The sequence below is a fragment of the Lates calcarifer genome, unplaced genomic scaffold (genome assembly GCF_001640805.2).
Source record: "Lates calcarifer isolate ASB-BC8 unplaced genomic scaffold, TLL_Latcal_v3 _unitig_4664_quiver_3223, whole genome shotgun sequence".
NCBI lineage: Eukaryota > Metazoa > Chordata > Actinopteri > Centropomidae > Lates > Lates calcarifer.
The window spans coordinates 5,579-19,562 of record NW_026117036.1 but is presented as its reverse complement, the minus strand read 5'-3'; the positions used below and the strand labels follow the sequence as shown (position 1 = coordinate 19,562).

At 42.3% G+C, this 13,984-nt stretch overlaps 1 protein-coding gene across 1 annotated transcript; it reads right to left on the bottom strand.

Annotated features, from left to right (window-relative positions):
• Positions 1 to 6,889: 6,889 nt before the first annotated feature.
• Positions 6,890 to 9,744, bottom strand: LOC108901736 (fibroblast growth factor 14-like; the record flags this gene model as incomplete). Its single annotated transcript, XM_018703350.2, has 2 exons — positions 6,890 to 7,999; positions 9,546 to 9,744. Coding segments are annotated over 2 exons (342 nt in total), but the record flags the coding sequence as incomplete, so codon positions are not given.
• Positions 9,745 to 13,984: the final 4,240 nt, after the last annotated feature.

Here is a 13,984-nt window from a genome sequence, read left to right as displayed (position 1 = left end):
GTAAATATTGGGTAAGGACTGTTTCTTCAAAGGTGTCCAGTAAATGATTGGCGCATGCATGCTTGTAATCCCGCCCATCTGTGATCTCTACCTCAACCCAGGAGTTTCAAACTGCAAGTCCCATGGCTCTCTGTAGTCCTCAGCTCCTTTTCTCCAAGTGATCCATGGATTTGGATGGTGTTTAGTAGTCATGTTATTCCACCTTGCCAGCAACAGGGGGAGTTAGTGCACCCCAACCACATTTGCATGGATATATTTATATATAGAGATATATAGATATATAATTTTTTTGCCCCATTTGAATACAAAAATAGTGTCATTGTGGCTTTGATAGCTGGAAGACTGAAGCACTCTTTTTGCATTTGGAAGACAAGAAGGAAAGTAAGATTATGGTGATTTCCTTAAAATCTTTTCTGGAAGACTTTGTCACAATAAGTTGGATCGTCCATGCAGTACAAAGGAAAAAAAAAAAATCCTTCAAGGATTGATCACAGAATCAACACACACAGGTAGAAGATGTGTTTGTGTGTGTTTGAGGGAGAGACGGAGACGGTGAATGAGCAGTCCACATGCTGCCGGTGAGCCAATTAAAATCTCGTTAAGAGATCGAAGGTCGGAGGTCAGTCAGTGAGTCGGTCGGTCTTTGATTGACGAGTGAGCGCTGGAGGATTCTGGGGGATCAGGAGGAAGAGGTTTTGAGACCCCTCAGTACCGGTGTACTATGTTATCCTTTCTTTGTAGGCTGAGCCTTTTTGTTCAATATCCCACATCACGTAACAGGGGAGTAGATACAGATATGCATTTAAACAGCAAAATAAACACATCAAATCAACAAAACACACATGAACAGACTAACAATGATTTATAAAGGGCATTACAATGGGATACCAACACTTAGAGTTTCTCATATCATTTCATTACAGGTCACAGTACTTCCACTGAGAAATACCCAAAACACAATCCATACTTTCTTTAAAAAAAAAAAAAAAGTACACTTGAAAAAGGGCTAAATAAACACATTTTTTTTAGCATAGTTTACAGTGTAAAGTCACCACTTAAAACATTGGTGGTGCATTAGCTTTCAAGAGGTGAAGTCCCTCCATGATCTGTTTGTAAAGGTCACCCCAGTTAGCCACATCTGCGCTGGCTTGGTGGCAGGGTGCTGTGTGCAATGCAGATGTGTCCAGGACTGTTGGGTGTGCCTTTAAAACACAGCCCCAGTTTTTATATACACATGAAGTTAATCTGTTTGTTTAATGCAACACAGGATGTGACATTAGGTGCTCTGGTTTCCAATATAAAAGCACTTTTTTCATGAAGCAGCTAAAAAAAAAAAAAAAGAAAGGAGGGACGAGAGAGAAAATCCGTCCGAGGACGGCGTCACTCTTTTGTCGGAGCACGTGAGCCTCTCTCTCTTCCTCCCTCTCTTTTTTGTGTTTTCTGCTGCATTGCAGATGTGGTGAAGGGACTCCACCTCAAAGTAATGCACACACACACACACACACGCACGCACACACACACACACAACACACACTTAAACAGCAACCCAGCTCACAAAAAGGGCAAAGTGTTAGAAAAATAAAAGCTCTAATAAAACACGCAGTTGGTTTCTATATCAATATTAATCCTTTCTTTTTCCCACACCCTCCCAGATAATGTGGCTGCACCTTGTTAATGGAGTTTATTGCTTTCTGCCCAAGGACTCGTGCTCATTGATTTGGCCTCTGATTTATCCTCTATTTTCCTCTCTCGCCCTTCTCTCTCTCTCTCCATACTTCATTCCCTCTCTTCTTGGATACACATAATGGACATACACAGATATTCAATCACAGTTACACAACGATTACACACAAAGACCAAAAGTGATGAGTGTGATGTATGAGTGTATCAACATGCATGCTGTGTGCACACGCTGCACGCACACACATGGACAAACATACTGCCTCCAGGTTACAGGGAAGTTGTGTCTGCAAAAGCGATCACGTAGAGGAAGTGGAACATCAAAGGGAGGATGTGAGGGCATGAGTTAGCTACACTACAGTGTGTGACACATGCCTCTCTCTCTCTCTCTCTCCCCTCTCTCTCATCTCTGAGTCCTTCACCACCCCGGATGACCCTCTCTGCAGCTGTAATTCGCCTCAGTAAGCAGGGAGGGCCCTGACTCGGGAGAAACGGGAGGGAAGGGAGTCCCCGGGGGAGAAGTGTGTGTGTGTGTGTGCATGTGTGTGATGTGCGAAGCGTGCAGCTGAATCAGATATACATCATTTAACCCCCTTCGATAACCACACATACACGCACATTCACACCTCTCTCATCTTTTCTCATATAGTCTAAAGAAATGGCGATGCCAGGCTTTCCAAAGGGCCAATATGTAACACTTAGAGCCGAATCCAGAGACATTTATCAGTGAGTTAAACGCAGTAAATTCAGCCATGGGGGTGGGGGTGGGGTTTCACTAATCAAACATGTGCTCAGATAGACGGCCGGCGAGATAAATGGCAATCTTTACCTCCTGTAATTCAAAGAGAATCATTTGAAGTGAAGCCTGAAGGCCGGAGAGCAGACAGGCTGGAACAGAGAAGCTGATTCCAGACTTCACAAAAGGACGTACAGCAGAGAAAAAACACACACACAAGGCTGTGGACACACACACACTCAAGCAAACTTTCCACACTACCAGTAAACTCTACCTTTCTGCAACCATAAAAGTGAAATCAGTAACACTGCAAACAGTTAAGGATACACATTTTCACACTTCCTCTTCTTAAAATCTTTCACCCCCCCCCCCACCTGAAATAATCCGTCAATAACATAATACAAAAGATAATATCTGTTACAGCTTCTGCAAAAATACAGTATTCAGAAGTAAAGATGTGGCTGAAAAAACAGGTGACTATTTATAAGATTACTCAAAAAAAAAAAAATTATGGGTATGAACAGAAATTTAAATGTCACAAACAGATGGTGAATTCTGGTTGAACAGCACGCGGGTGACAATTCAAATAACAGTCTGCAAACCGGAATAAAAAGTAATTTATCTGCATATTCTACAGTGAGATACTGATGACTGATGCATTTTTAAGAGGCCGATGGATCATTTGTAATGGATTGCCATTTAATTGCTGAGTCCACACATAGTATGAGTATCTCGATAGTGAGATATGAATCCATCGCTCACTTAGATGTCAGTGTTGACTGACGCTCAGTTCATTGGGATTGAACAGAGCTCCTGATGGCTCGATTTAATAAATGCCATTTTAACTCAGAGTTTGAGGCAGGAAATGAGGCGACTGTAACCCTAAAAATACTGCAAACAAATCAAATCTGAATTCATGTCCTCCTCTCTACAAATCCACCTCATGTGCCTATTTTTTATTATTATTATTTTTTGCATCTGTGCAGGCATATGTATCAACTGAAAATAGTACTGCTTTTATTTTGAGGGTTAAAGGGCCACTCCTGCGATTTAGTGTTGCACTTAATAAAGTTGAGAGACTCACGAGAGACAGATGTTTGAAAAGATTTTCAAAATCAAAACAACAGAAGTTGAGATATCCCTGGCTTTTAGTCTGTAGTATGGGTCAAAAACACCTGATCCTACATTTCCCATTAATGCAACTCAACAATATCTTTCAATTGCCTTAGAAATGCCAACTTATTTAAAACCTCATACCTCACAGTGTGAGCAGTTCTATATTGAGTTAAAATCAGAGGAGTGCCCCTTTAACAAGCATTGTGTGCATGATTCCAACGCATGCTTATAGTCTTTGACCCCGAACTTTATCTAAACTAAAGCTCACATTCTTTTTTTCATCATTTCTACACTCAGAATTAATTACTTGAACTATTTTAGCCCTTAACTCTCCTTAACAGCTTTTTGCCTTTCGATTCAAAATCTGCTTGAATTCTGAAAACAACAAATATGACACATACATAAGAAAATATTGCAACATAGATTTCCCAGCCCTTAAATTCTACTATAGTAGGTGTCACAGAAATCGTGGCTCTGTCTGTTTGCAGAGTTCTTCCTCTCCTCCCATCTAACAGTATCTCTCCATCTAGTCCCAGACACTCTTAATTCTACTCTGGCAGGCAGGAGCCTCATTTAATTAAACATTTGTGTAATTACTTTGCGAATAATAGTCAAACATTGTGTTCTGGATTTAGAGATCCATAGGGGGTGACTGGTCAAATACATCAACCTGAAGGTCTGTTTAACAGTTTAATTAAGGTCTTTAGTGTGAATGTGAGGTTTTAATAGTAACTTGCTTTGAATAAATCTAAAAAGAATGGGAGTAAATCTCTAATGGGTTTGCAATTTATTTAAGTGAAAGATGGTTTTCCTCGTTGCTCTCAAGTCCCTCCTATAGTTTGTTTGTTGAATCCTTTCTTTCTCCTTTTCCTTCCATCTTTCCATCCTTTCTTTAAGCCCTCACTTAAGCACTCCCTCCTTCCTTCCTCAGTACATTTCTTCTCAGGAAAACCGAGGTAAAGTTTGTTTCATCATCTTAGGTAGCAGATTACTTTGCTCAGCAGCTCGCCTCCATTCTGCACAGGTTATCAGCCATTATTATTTACAACCACAGGTTAGAGGGGCGCGGAGGATTATGCATGGAAGGAGAAGAGTGTGTGTTCAGGAGGGAACACTGCCCACATTACCATAATTCCCTCTTAAATCTCTTTTTGTTGTGCTCATCATCGCAAATTTTCCCCCTTTAAAATCTCTTTCTTTTTCTGTTTCCTTTCTTTGCGTCGGCCCTCCTCCTCCTCCTGAGCCCTGATCATCAATCTAGCCTTCCTCTACCTCCTGAACACACAGGACTGCCTCGCTTCAAACAATACATAAACATTAGGCAGAAAACAATTACCCTGCCTAGCATATTGTTCCATGAAAGTTTGATATGAAAAATGATTGCTTTTCCCTTTGAATGGAAAGAACAAATGGCAACACACAAGACAAGGTCTCCTGAAAGAAAAGAGAGAAGAAATATTAAAACTGCTTGTTACTTTCTTTAACAGGAGAACCTACCAAATAAACTAAGTAAAATATAACACATATGTCTTTCCATTTTCTTTTTTTTTTTTAAATAATCGTTCTTCTTACATTATATAATACAGCTATCAGTTTCATTATTTATACATGACTTTGGTTTTCTTATTTTCCCTCCCAACAAAACAGTCACAGAAATCATACTGGTAACAGTACAGGACTTGTGAAACGACAAGTAAAGAAGGCTTGGATTCCTCTGCATCATAACCAAAGTCTCCAGAAGAGATTTCTGCTAATTCATATGCCCACGATTACAGACAGATTAACAGAAATCTGAATGTGAATGTGTGAAGCAAGTGATTCATGTGAAGCATTGTGTTGCACATATGAACAAATAAAGACTTGAAGGAGCACTCCAGGGATTCAATATTGCACTTCTATAAAAATGGGGAATAGATTTAAAAAAGGAATGGTTCAAATTGGAGCAGCAGAGGCCGAGATATCACGAGTAGTCCCAAGCTCCATAGCGTCTTTCATCAGACCCTCTCTGCCTGTCTCACAAATTCCTCATTGGTGATCCGCAAGGCCGTTTTGTTGCTCGAAGCTCAGGGCTTGGTTTTGGTTAAGTTCCAAACTTAAAGATTAAAGAGGGAATACAAAGTCTGATGAAATGTATGGGTTGGGCTTGATGTTTGAAAATGTAAAAAAAAAAAATCTGTCTGTGTGGAGTTTAAAAAGGTGAGCTCACCAGACCTCTGCAGCCTGCTCCTCATCTCTGCCTGAGGCGAGCAGATTGAACATTAGTGGCTAGCAACAGAACACACCCAGATCTCACATCAAAATGTTTGCTGGTTGAGTTGGAAGAAGAACAAAAAAAGATGACACCTCTGGTTCTGCTGCATTGATTTTTTAAACTGTCCATTTAAGCTGTGAGAAGACTTATAGCGTATCCCAGTCCCATACTACATACTAATTGTATTGGTGTACTGTTTTGCAGTTTGCATGTCAAGTACAGTATTAACAATTAAACTATATATGTTCCAGAGTATATGTTCTTTTGTCGTTTTGGGGGTTGTTCACAAAACTGTTTCACATTCAAAATTAGTTTTAAAATTTGCAGCTCCATTTCCTTTGTGCACTGCATTGTGGGGAACTGTAACTAAGCAGCACACTCATAAATTAAGCATGTTTTTTAATATATATGTATATACTGGAAAATCTGCTTTTAAACACATCAAATAACTTAAATGTCTACAGTTATTATGTAGTAGGGATTTGAGATGTATATAACATAATCAATGTGTTGCGTGATTAAGCAAAAACTATACTAGTGCTCACAGGTTGAGTTGTACTCGTCATGACATATCACCTGACTCTGACATGTAAAATGGGTGGAGTGCCCCTTTAAAAATGGGTGAACACTGTACTCCAAAGGTGTGGGCAGAGTATTTTTGGCTCAAGGACAGTGATGGGGTAGCAATGAACCTGCAGAAACTGTTGTTATATGCACAACATTATGTTCTTTTTTTGGATGCAGTGATCAAATAAAACACATTTGTCCTGTCTATTTTTAGACAAGAGTACCACACAGAGTGACAGATACTGTGTGGGCTTCAGGCATCTGTGCAATGCATGGCCAGCAACAGTGAAAAAACCTATTGCAGTGCAATCACAAGCTATGCAGTCAGGCTCCATCAGTACCCCATCTCACTGATGATATCCTCATCATCTCCCAGAACCTGCTCACGCACACCGCCATGTCGCCATGTGTCTGCATGCATTTGTGAATGTGTGTGTGTGTGTTGATGCATGTCATCGTGTTAAGTGTGTTAAGTCGCGAGATCGTTTTCTGCGGTGGTTGCTCACAGATATCAGGGCGCTAAAGTGTGTGCACGCAGTACACACACCTACATGCGTGTGTGTAAATGTCAGTGTAATAATGAGTGTGTGTGTGGTTATGCGAGGTGCTGAGGGAGCTCTTGGCCCCTCGTTTAAGGGTCGAAAGATTCTGATCAGCCCCAGACTCCATTAGCAGAGCCAGAGAGGACGGGAGGGGTTTTCTTGTGCCGCCGAGTGGAAAATTGAGTCCATGTCACAAACTAATCAAATCGCACCAAAGGTGAATGGAAGAAGAAGGGAACACACACACACACACACGCACACACACATACATACACAAACAAGGCTGACAAGTATCCAGGCCATCTCACAAAGTCGCTGACACACACAGAAGATGTGGACTGAGCAGATGGCTGCAGAACAAAAGTCTGCAAGGGTCTCTGTGACAGCATCGCATTTGCATGGCTCTGTGTCAGGCTAACATTAGCATGGAACCCCACAGGGAAATAAAAACACAACCCATTTGTAAATTGTGTGCTGCAGAGGGACGGATTTGACCATTGCACCCTTTGTGGTAAAACCAGGAAGACTTTTGCTCAGATATTTGGTTGACTGGAAGGTTGTCGCTGATGATATCTAGTGGACGTGTGGGATTTCCTTCCAGCTGGTTAAACACGCTGCAGTGACATGCTATACGATGCTAGGCGACTGTTCACCTCTTCATGGAGTTATTGCTTTTAAATCCCAGGCTCTGATAATCACAGAGGTTATTAAATAAGAAGGTGGAGGGCTGGTGTAGATGTGGGTCTGGGGGTGGGGGAGTCTATGAAGGTAAAAGGGGCTTCCCATTGGCCAGCTCCACTCTGCCCAGACCTGCTCCTTTTCTTCAACTTTACAGTGCAGTGTTGCAGGCAGCAGGTGTGGGGGGGTTTAGCCCTAACAACCCTATTCAGGTTTCCGCTGGTGCCCAGTGGCCTGTGCCCCGTGTCCCCCGCCCCCCAACTCCTCCCTCCCGTGTCTCTGAGCGCTAGGAGGAGGAGGTTTTGGTTTTGGATTGAGGGTCCTTCTTGCCGTTCTGGAGCACAGGTGAGTCACTGGAGGTCTTGGGCGTTTTCCTGGGCGGACTCTGCTCCGCAACATCGTGTAGAGAGGGCTCCCTGTACATGGCCACTGGGGAGGGAAAAGGTCACACAGAGTTAAATTGGGTCATTGTTTGTAAAATTCCCCATTATTTTCCCATGAATTAAGAGTATTCAAAGGTATAACTGGGAATCACCATACATACATACACACACACACACACAGGGCTTTGACAATGTGAACATGTTACATGAAAGTGTTACATGAAACAATATAAACAAAAAGCAAAAAGTATCTTTACACTGGATTGTAGCTCCCAAACAAAGCAAACGAGTCCCTATTAGAAGTTTATGAACAGTACACAAAGTGTAGAGCGATGCAATAAACTTAAGGATGACAATATTATGGGCAGTGGTTAAGGGTAGGATAATCATTATGCTTCGGCACAGGTTTAAAAAAAGGTTGTGTCTCTCTTAGGTGAATTAATCACTGATTTAATAAACCAGCTGTGTAAGCTAAGTGTTTATATTGTGCATAGGCCTATATCTACATGTTGCCTGCCATGTGATGCTGTTCACATGTTGCTACTGAAGCCTTTTTTTTTAAACATCCAAGTGCTACAACTCTCAAAAGTCCTTTGGAATATAGGAAGAGATTTGTTTTTGCATTTTCAGTATGTTTGAAATCAACAAACAATACAAGTATAGCCGTATAAAAAATAAAAATAAATCTGCCACAGTTGATACTGGACCTAAATGGTGTAAGTTTCCTCTTTGTGTGCTTGGTAATCCAGCCATGAGCATACAAGGTGTGATCAAAAAGTTCAGAGACTGTCCTTGTTGCAAATGAACAGACTGTTGCATGTTAATATGCATGCAACAGGTGCAAACAATAACTTTCATGAGTCTGTATTCCATGTTACATTACATTACGCTACGCTACGCTACGCTACGTTTCATTGTCTGGACCTGTGTCACATGGATTCTTGTGGCCACTTGCAGGTGCACATCTGTGATTTCACAATGAAGCAGAAGCAGCATCATCTCCAGGTTGCAAGGATCTCAGTCAACAGGCCTGGAATGACCCAACCTTTATGTCAAGGATCATCACCAGTGATGAGAGTTGGGTCTACACCTATGACCCAGAGACCAAATGGCAGTCAGATTGTCAACGCCAAGTTCTACTGCGCCATTTTAAGCTGTGCACCCACCTAAGTTTTTTGGCTCCCCGTGATGTCTTCCTCTTCCCCAAAATGAAAGTCAAGTTGAAGGGTTGCCGTTTTGACACAGAGGAGGAGATCCAGCATGAGTCGCAGGTTGTGCTTGATTCACTTACAGAATGGGACTTCCAGCAAACGTTCCACGTATGCCGGAATGCTGGGAGGGATGTTATCACTGCACAAGGTGACTATTTCAAAGGGGTTGGTGGCCAATTTTAAACCAGATACAGAACTTTTTGATCGCACCTAAATGCCCTAAAGGTCAAAGACTTCATTGTACTGGACACACTATGAAGAAAATGTCCTTTAAAGCACAACAACGAGCACTTAGCACCAAAGATGGAGACAGAATAAAAGCATCTCTCACTGGCCCCTGCCTCTAGAGAAACCTAGACAGGGAAAATTAATCTGTTGTACCTTCAATGAGTTTGGGCAGGAAGTGAGCAGCTCCCTTGGTCTTCTTGACGCGGTTCCCCTTCATGACCTGTCCGTCCCGGTTGATGCCGATGTACCAGGCTCGCCCCGACTGGGTCTGTCTGTACAGGATGGACGAGTAGGTCACGTAGTAGTTCTCAAATACACACTCCTTAAACTTACACTCCGGCGTGAAGTGTTCCTGAAACACAAACACAGAGGAGAAGAATAACACATTTGAAGCCTCTGCCATTTTTTATCTGTTCTATTATTTATATATTTACTCTCCAATTCCACAGGCTCAGCTGGGAATGGGAGGAAATGGGCCCCACATTTCATTGTGACAGGGCTACAGGAGCATCTGGGGGTGCATCAACGAACTGCACACACACATACACATGCACACATGGACAAACTCATTCCAGCATGTGCACATGCCTGTTTGCAACATGGACAAAGTGGTTTGTAAGCCGGGATGCCATAACTCAGCTGTTTCAGTTTACCTGTAACAAACAACAATCAACTGGATCCTTCACCCTCTCCATAGTTTAACGACCCCGCTGTCGGCCTTCAGCTCTCTCTCTCTCACACACACACACACAAACATACACGCATAGCTCCGCATTAGATAATACGTCAACACCAGGACCCCACCACCACCACATCTCTCTCTCGTTACAGCTCTCACATATTCCCTCTCTATCTCATATTCTGCCTCTACCTTCTCCACTCCATTCCCTCCATCCCTCCGTCATTTGGTAACCTTGTCGAGGAACAAACCAATTTGCAGGATTGATTTGGAGCCTTGATGTGACGAGTGAGCAGAAAAGGCCTGAATAAGGAGTTTGCTCTCTCTCTCTCTCTCTCTCTCACTCTCTTATTCATTTCCCCCTCTCTCACTCTCGCTCTTCCTCCTGTTCTCCGTCTTCTATCTCTTCTCTCTCTCCCCTTCTCTGCTTGTCTGCCACCGCAGGCACAGGGCCTTAACGCCTGCCTATATCCATTGTACCACACATAAACAAGCTAATTACATTGACTGTATCGCCCATTCTTTAATTACACATTCATTCACTTAGGCAGCCATTCATTTCCTCGCCCACCTATTAACTTCGCTCTAATAGCACAGAGCGAAATCCAAAGGTCTGGAGTCTCTTGGAAGGTGTAATCAGATTGCTATCATTAACCGTGTTTGTATTGCAGCGTGATGCGTCTCATCTTTGCTGTGTGTGTGTGTGTGTGTGTGTGTGTGTGTGTGTGTGTGTGTGCAGATTTGAGGGGAACTTTTACAGGATTAAAGTCTGCTTTGTAAAGCCTGATCACCAGCTCACACACCCTGCAGACAGACGTGCTCAAAGTTCATTAATTGATTAATTACGTGAATTAAACTGAGTCTGGCCATTTGAGTAATGTGTATAGTGTGTGTGTGTATAAATGAGTGTGTGTTGAAGCTGTATCATTATCAATCCATGACCCACCAGGTGCAAAGGAGGGCTTTTCGATTAGCCATTATCATCCTGGGAGACCACCACAAGCAAGCAACAGAGGAAAGACACAGAGGATGGATTTCTACCAGCAGGCAAAGTCTGATTTTCTAATGAATGCAGAATATGTTCTGTGGCCGTCTACACTGTTTTCTACTGTAAAACCATACGGGGCAATTCAAGTTTTTGTGTGCTTTTGCAGATTAAATACCAGAAATGAAAAGATCAGAAGGTCATCCAGTGGCACAAATTTGAAGAGACATTAAGATAAAATCATTTTAACAAAACCACTATTGATGAATTTTGGAAATAAATGTCATATTACACTGGAAAAATACAATATTATACAACCCTAGTGATTATGTTGTACATGGTTTTGGAGGATTTCCAGACTCTGGAAATCCAACAGACAGGTTTCATTTTCATACTCTGCCATATTCTACCATAACTGTTGAGACACTGGTTTCTATGTGTCTACACAGCAAATAAACAGGGGTTGGCCAGATTTTATCTGAATCATTGTAAACATGTTTCTCATTGAAATGATCATGCACACAAAAAGCACATTTCAAATCCATGTTCAAAGCTTACATACGGGAGGTGGTAAAATGTGACCTACAGTCAGTGAACATGATTGCACAAGCAACAAACATGGGCAAAAATCAGTTCTGCTTTCAGAGAATCATTCATTTATGACTTCCTCCTTGTAAAATACACCTTTAATATTTCATGTAATTTGACTCAGTGTAATGGCGCTACACTGACTGAATTCCCACCAGGAGGAAAACACAAATATTTCTGTGCTGTTGCTATGCATGACTGCATGAGTACACTCACCTCTGCACACAATACAGTGAGTTAATGTGAGTCGTGTTTTGTGTTTGGTCTGTCAGAGGAATATTTCCCAAACTTTTATACATTTTTTCATTTGGCTTTTGTAAATGTTGTAAAAACTGCTACTGTATAGGAAATTTCAATGATATCACAGGTCCCACCAAACTGATTTTAATTAAACAAGTCTTTTATGTTGGCCTGAATCCAGCCATGTGTACTTAGTCACAGAGGTGCTGTCAGCATCACTGCTTTATAGGATAACACACTATTAAGCAGTCATTTATAGAGACACATCATTCACACAGCAGACACACAGGGGACAGATGCACATCTGTCTGCAGAGCGTTTACTCTGACTACTCTTGAGGCTGATTTCTGACTGATCATTTCCTCTTTATCATAAACTGCAGAGGGCTGACTCTCTTACACCTCTGAAGTAGAGCCTCTGACTAATAAAGACAGCGAACGCTATCTGTCACCTGAGTCCAATAACCCTCATTCCCCTCATCTCAAAGACAAACCAGACGTTATTATCAGTGATGCAGTTCCGTTTGTGTCCAGCAGGGGCTGCCCCAAACACACAGGCAGTCCGGGGCGTCTGTCACCGCTTCTGCTGCTGTTGATGCTCCAAAATTAACTCGCGTCCACTCGCCACTCCATAATACTCAGCTCTCCCCAGAAGACCTTGTTTAGCACACTGAAAACCACTCGAGTTGTAGGAACAGCCAAAGATGCAGGCAATTATTTATTTTCAGTGGCTTTTTCTGCTCTAAATGTTGTTTTGTGTATTTTAGGCAGGATTTGTTGAAATAGCCCGAGATACTTTGGTCTTTCATTTGGCTATGAAGAGATGAGAAGAGCAAAGACAAAGCAAGAATATGGACAATGAAAACAAACACACACACAAAAACATAGAAAACCACAGTCTATTCAGATCAACTGAGAGACACACACTCACTATACAGATCAAGTCAGGATCATTAAAAAGTCCACAACCAACACTGCTTACTACAATCTGCTGTTACACACAGATAGTTTTAGAGGAGACAACAGTACTTTGTGTGTGTGTGTGTGTGTGTTTTAGCTGTATGTGTGTGAGGGTGTGTTCATCCACTCATGCGTGTCTGCTGTTGTGACAGAGAGACATGACGGATCCTTCTTACATCAGTGGGAGGCCACCCGGCGCCAGATGACATGCATACACACACACACACACACACACACACACACACATACAACATCAACAGTGACGGATGGAGCGGTTGCCTCCCTCATCACTCACTCCCACAGGCAGTAGAGAGAAAGAGGGGTTGAAGGAAAGAGAGGGAGCAGCAAGGAGAAAAGAGGGGACAAGATGAAACAAGGGGAAGGAAAAAGGGGAGTAAAAGAAGAGAAAAAATGAAATGATAAAGACCATGTGAGAGTTGAGGAAGGAGACACAGAGAGAGTACGGTGGGATTATTCTCCAGTAATGACAGACACACACCGTCGTCTCATTTCCATCCGTTGACACCTAAAGACATTATTAAGCCCTGCTCACGGGCACATGGCTGCCATTAACCATTGAGCCTCCCATGCGCTCAGCTGGGGAATTGATTCTATGTAAGACCTCTGTGAAAAGTCAATAGGCATTAGTGCAGAAAAAAAAAAAAAAACCTGGATTAGGCTTTGATTGGACGAGCGACGCGGCGACGCAACTGAGCGTGAAGAACTTAAAACGACTTACAAGCTGCGATCAGACAACCACAGGTTAATCCAGGGGCTTTGAGTCGCCGACACTTATCGACCACGTCCCAGAGGACAAATAGGGCGCATGTGTGAGCTGGCTGGCGTGCGTGTCTGTGCGTGTGTGTGTTTGTGCTGTATGGCTGGGGAAATACATGAGATGTGCTGAATTGTTACAGCTTTCAGTAAATGATGTTTGCAGTTTCACATGTCAGCAAGTACAACTGATCAATACAGACAGCTGGATGGCTTCATTCGAGCAAAATGGGCTTTTGTAGGCCAACAGCAGTGTTTATGATGGATATGATGTTGCTATGGAGTCCTGTTTTTCAAGCCCTTGACAAACAACTATCATCTTCTTCACTAAATCTAAAGCAATTTCACAGTTTTAAATCGAGTGACA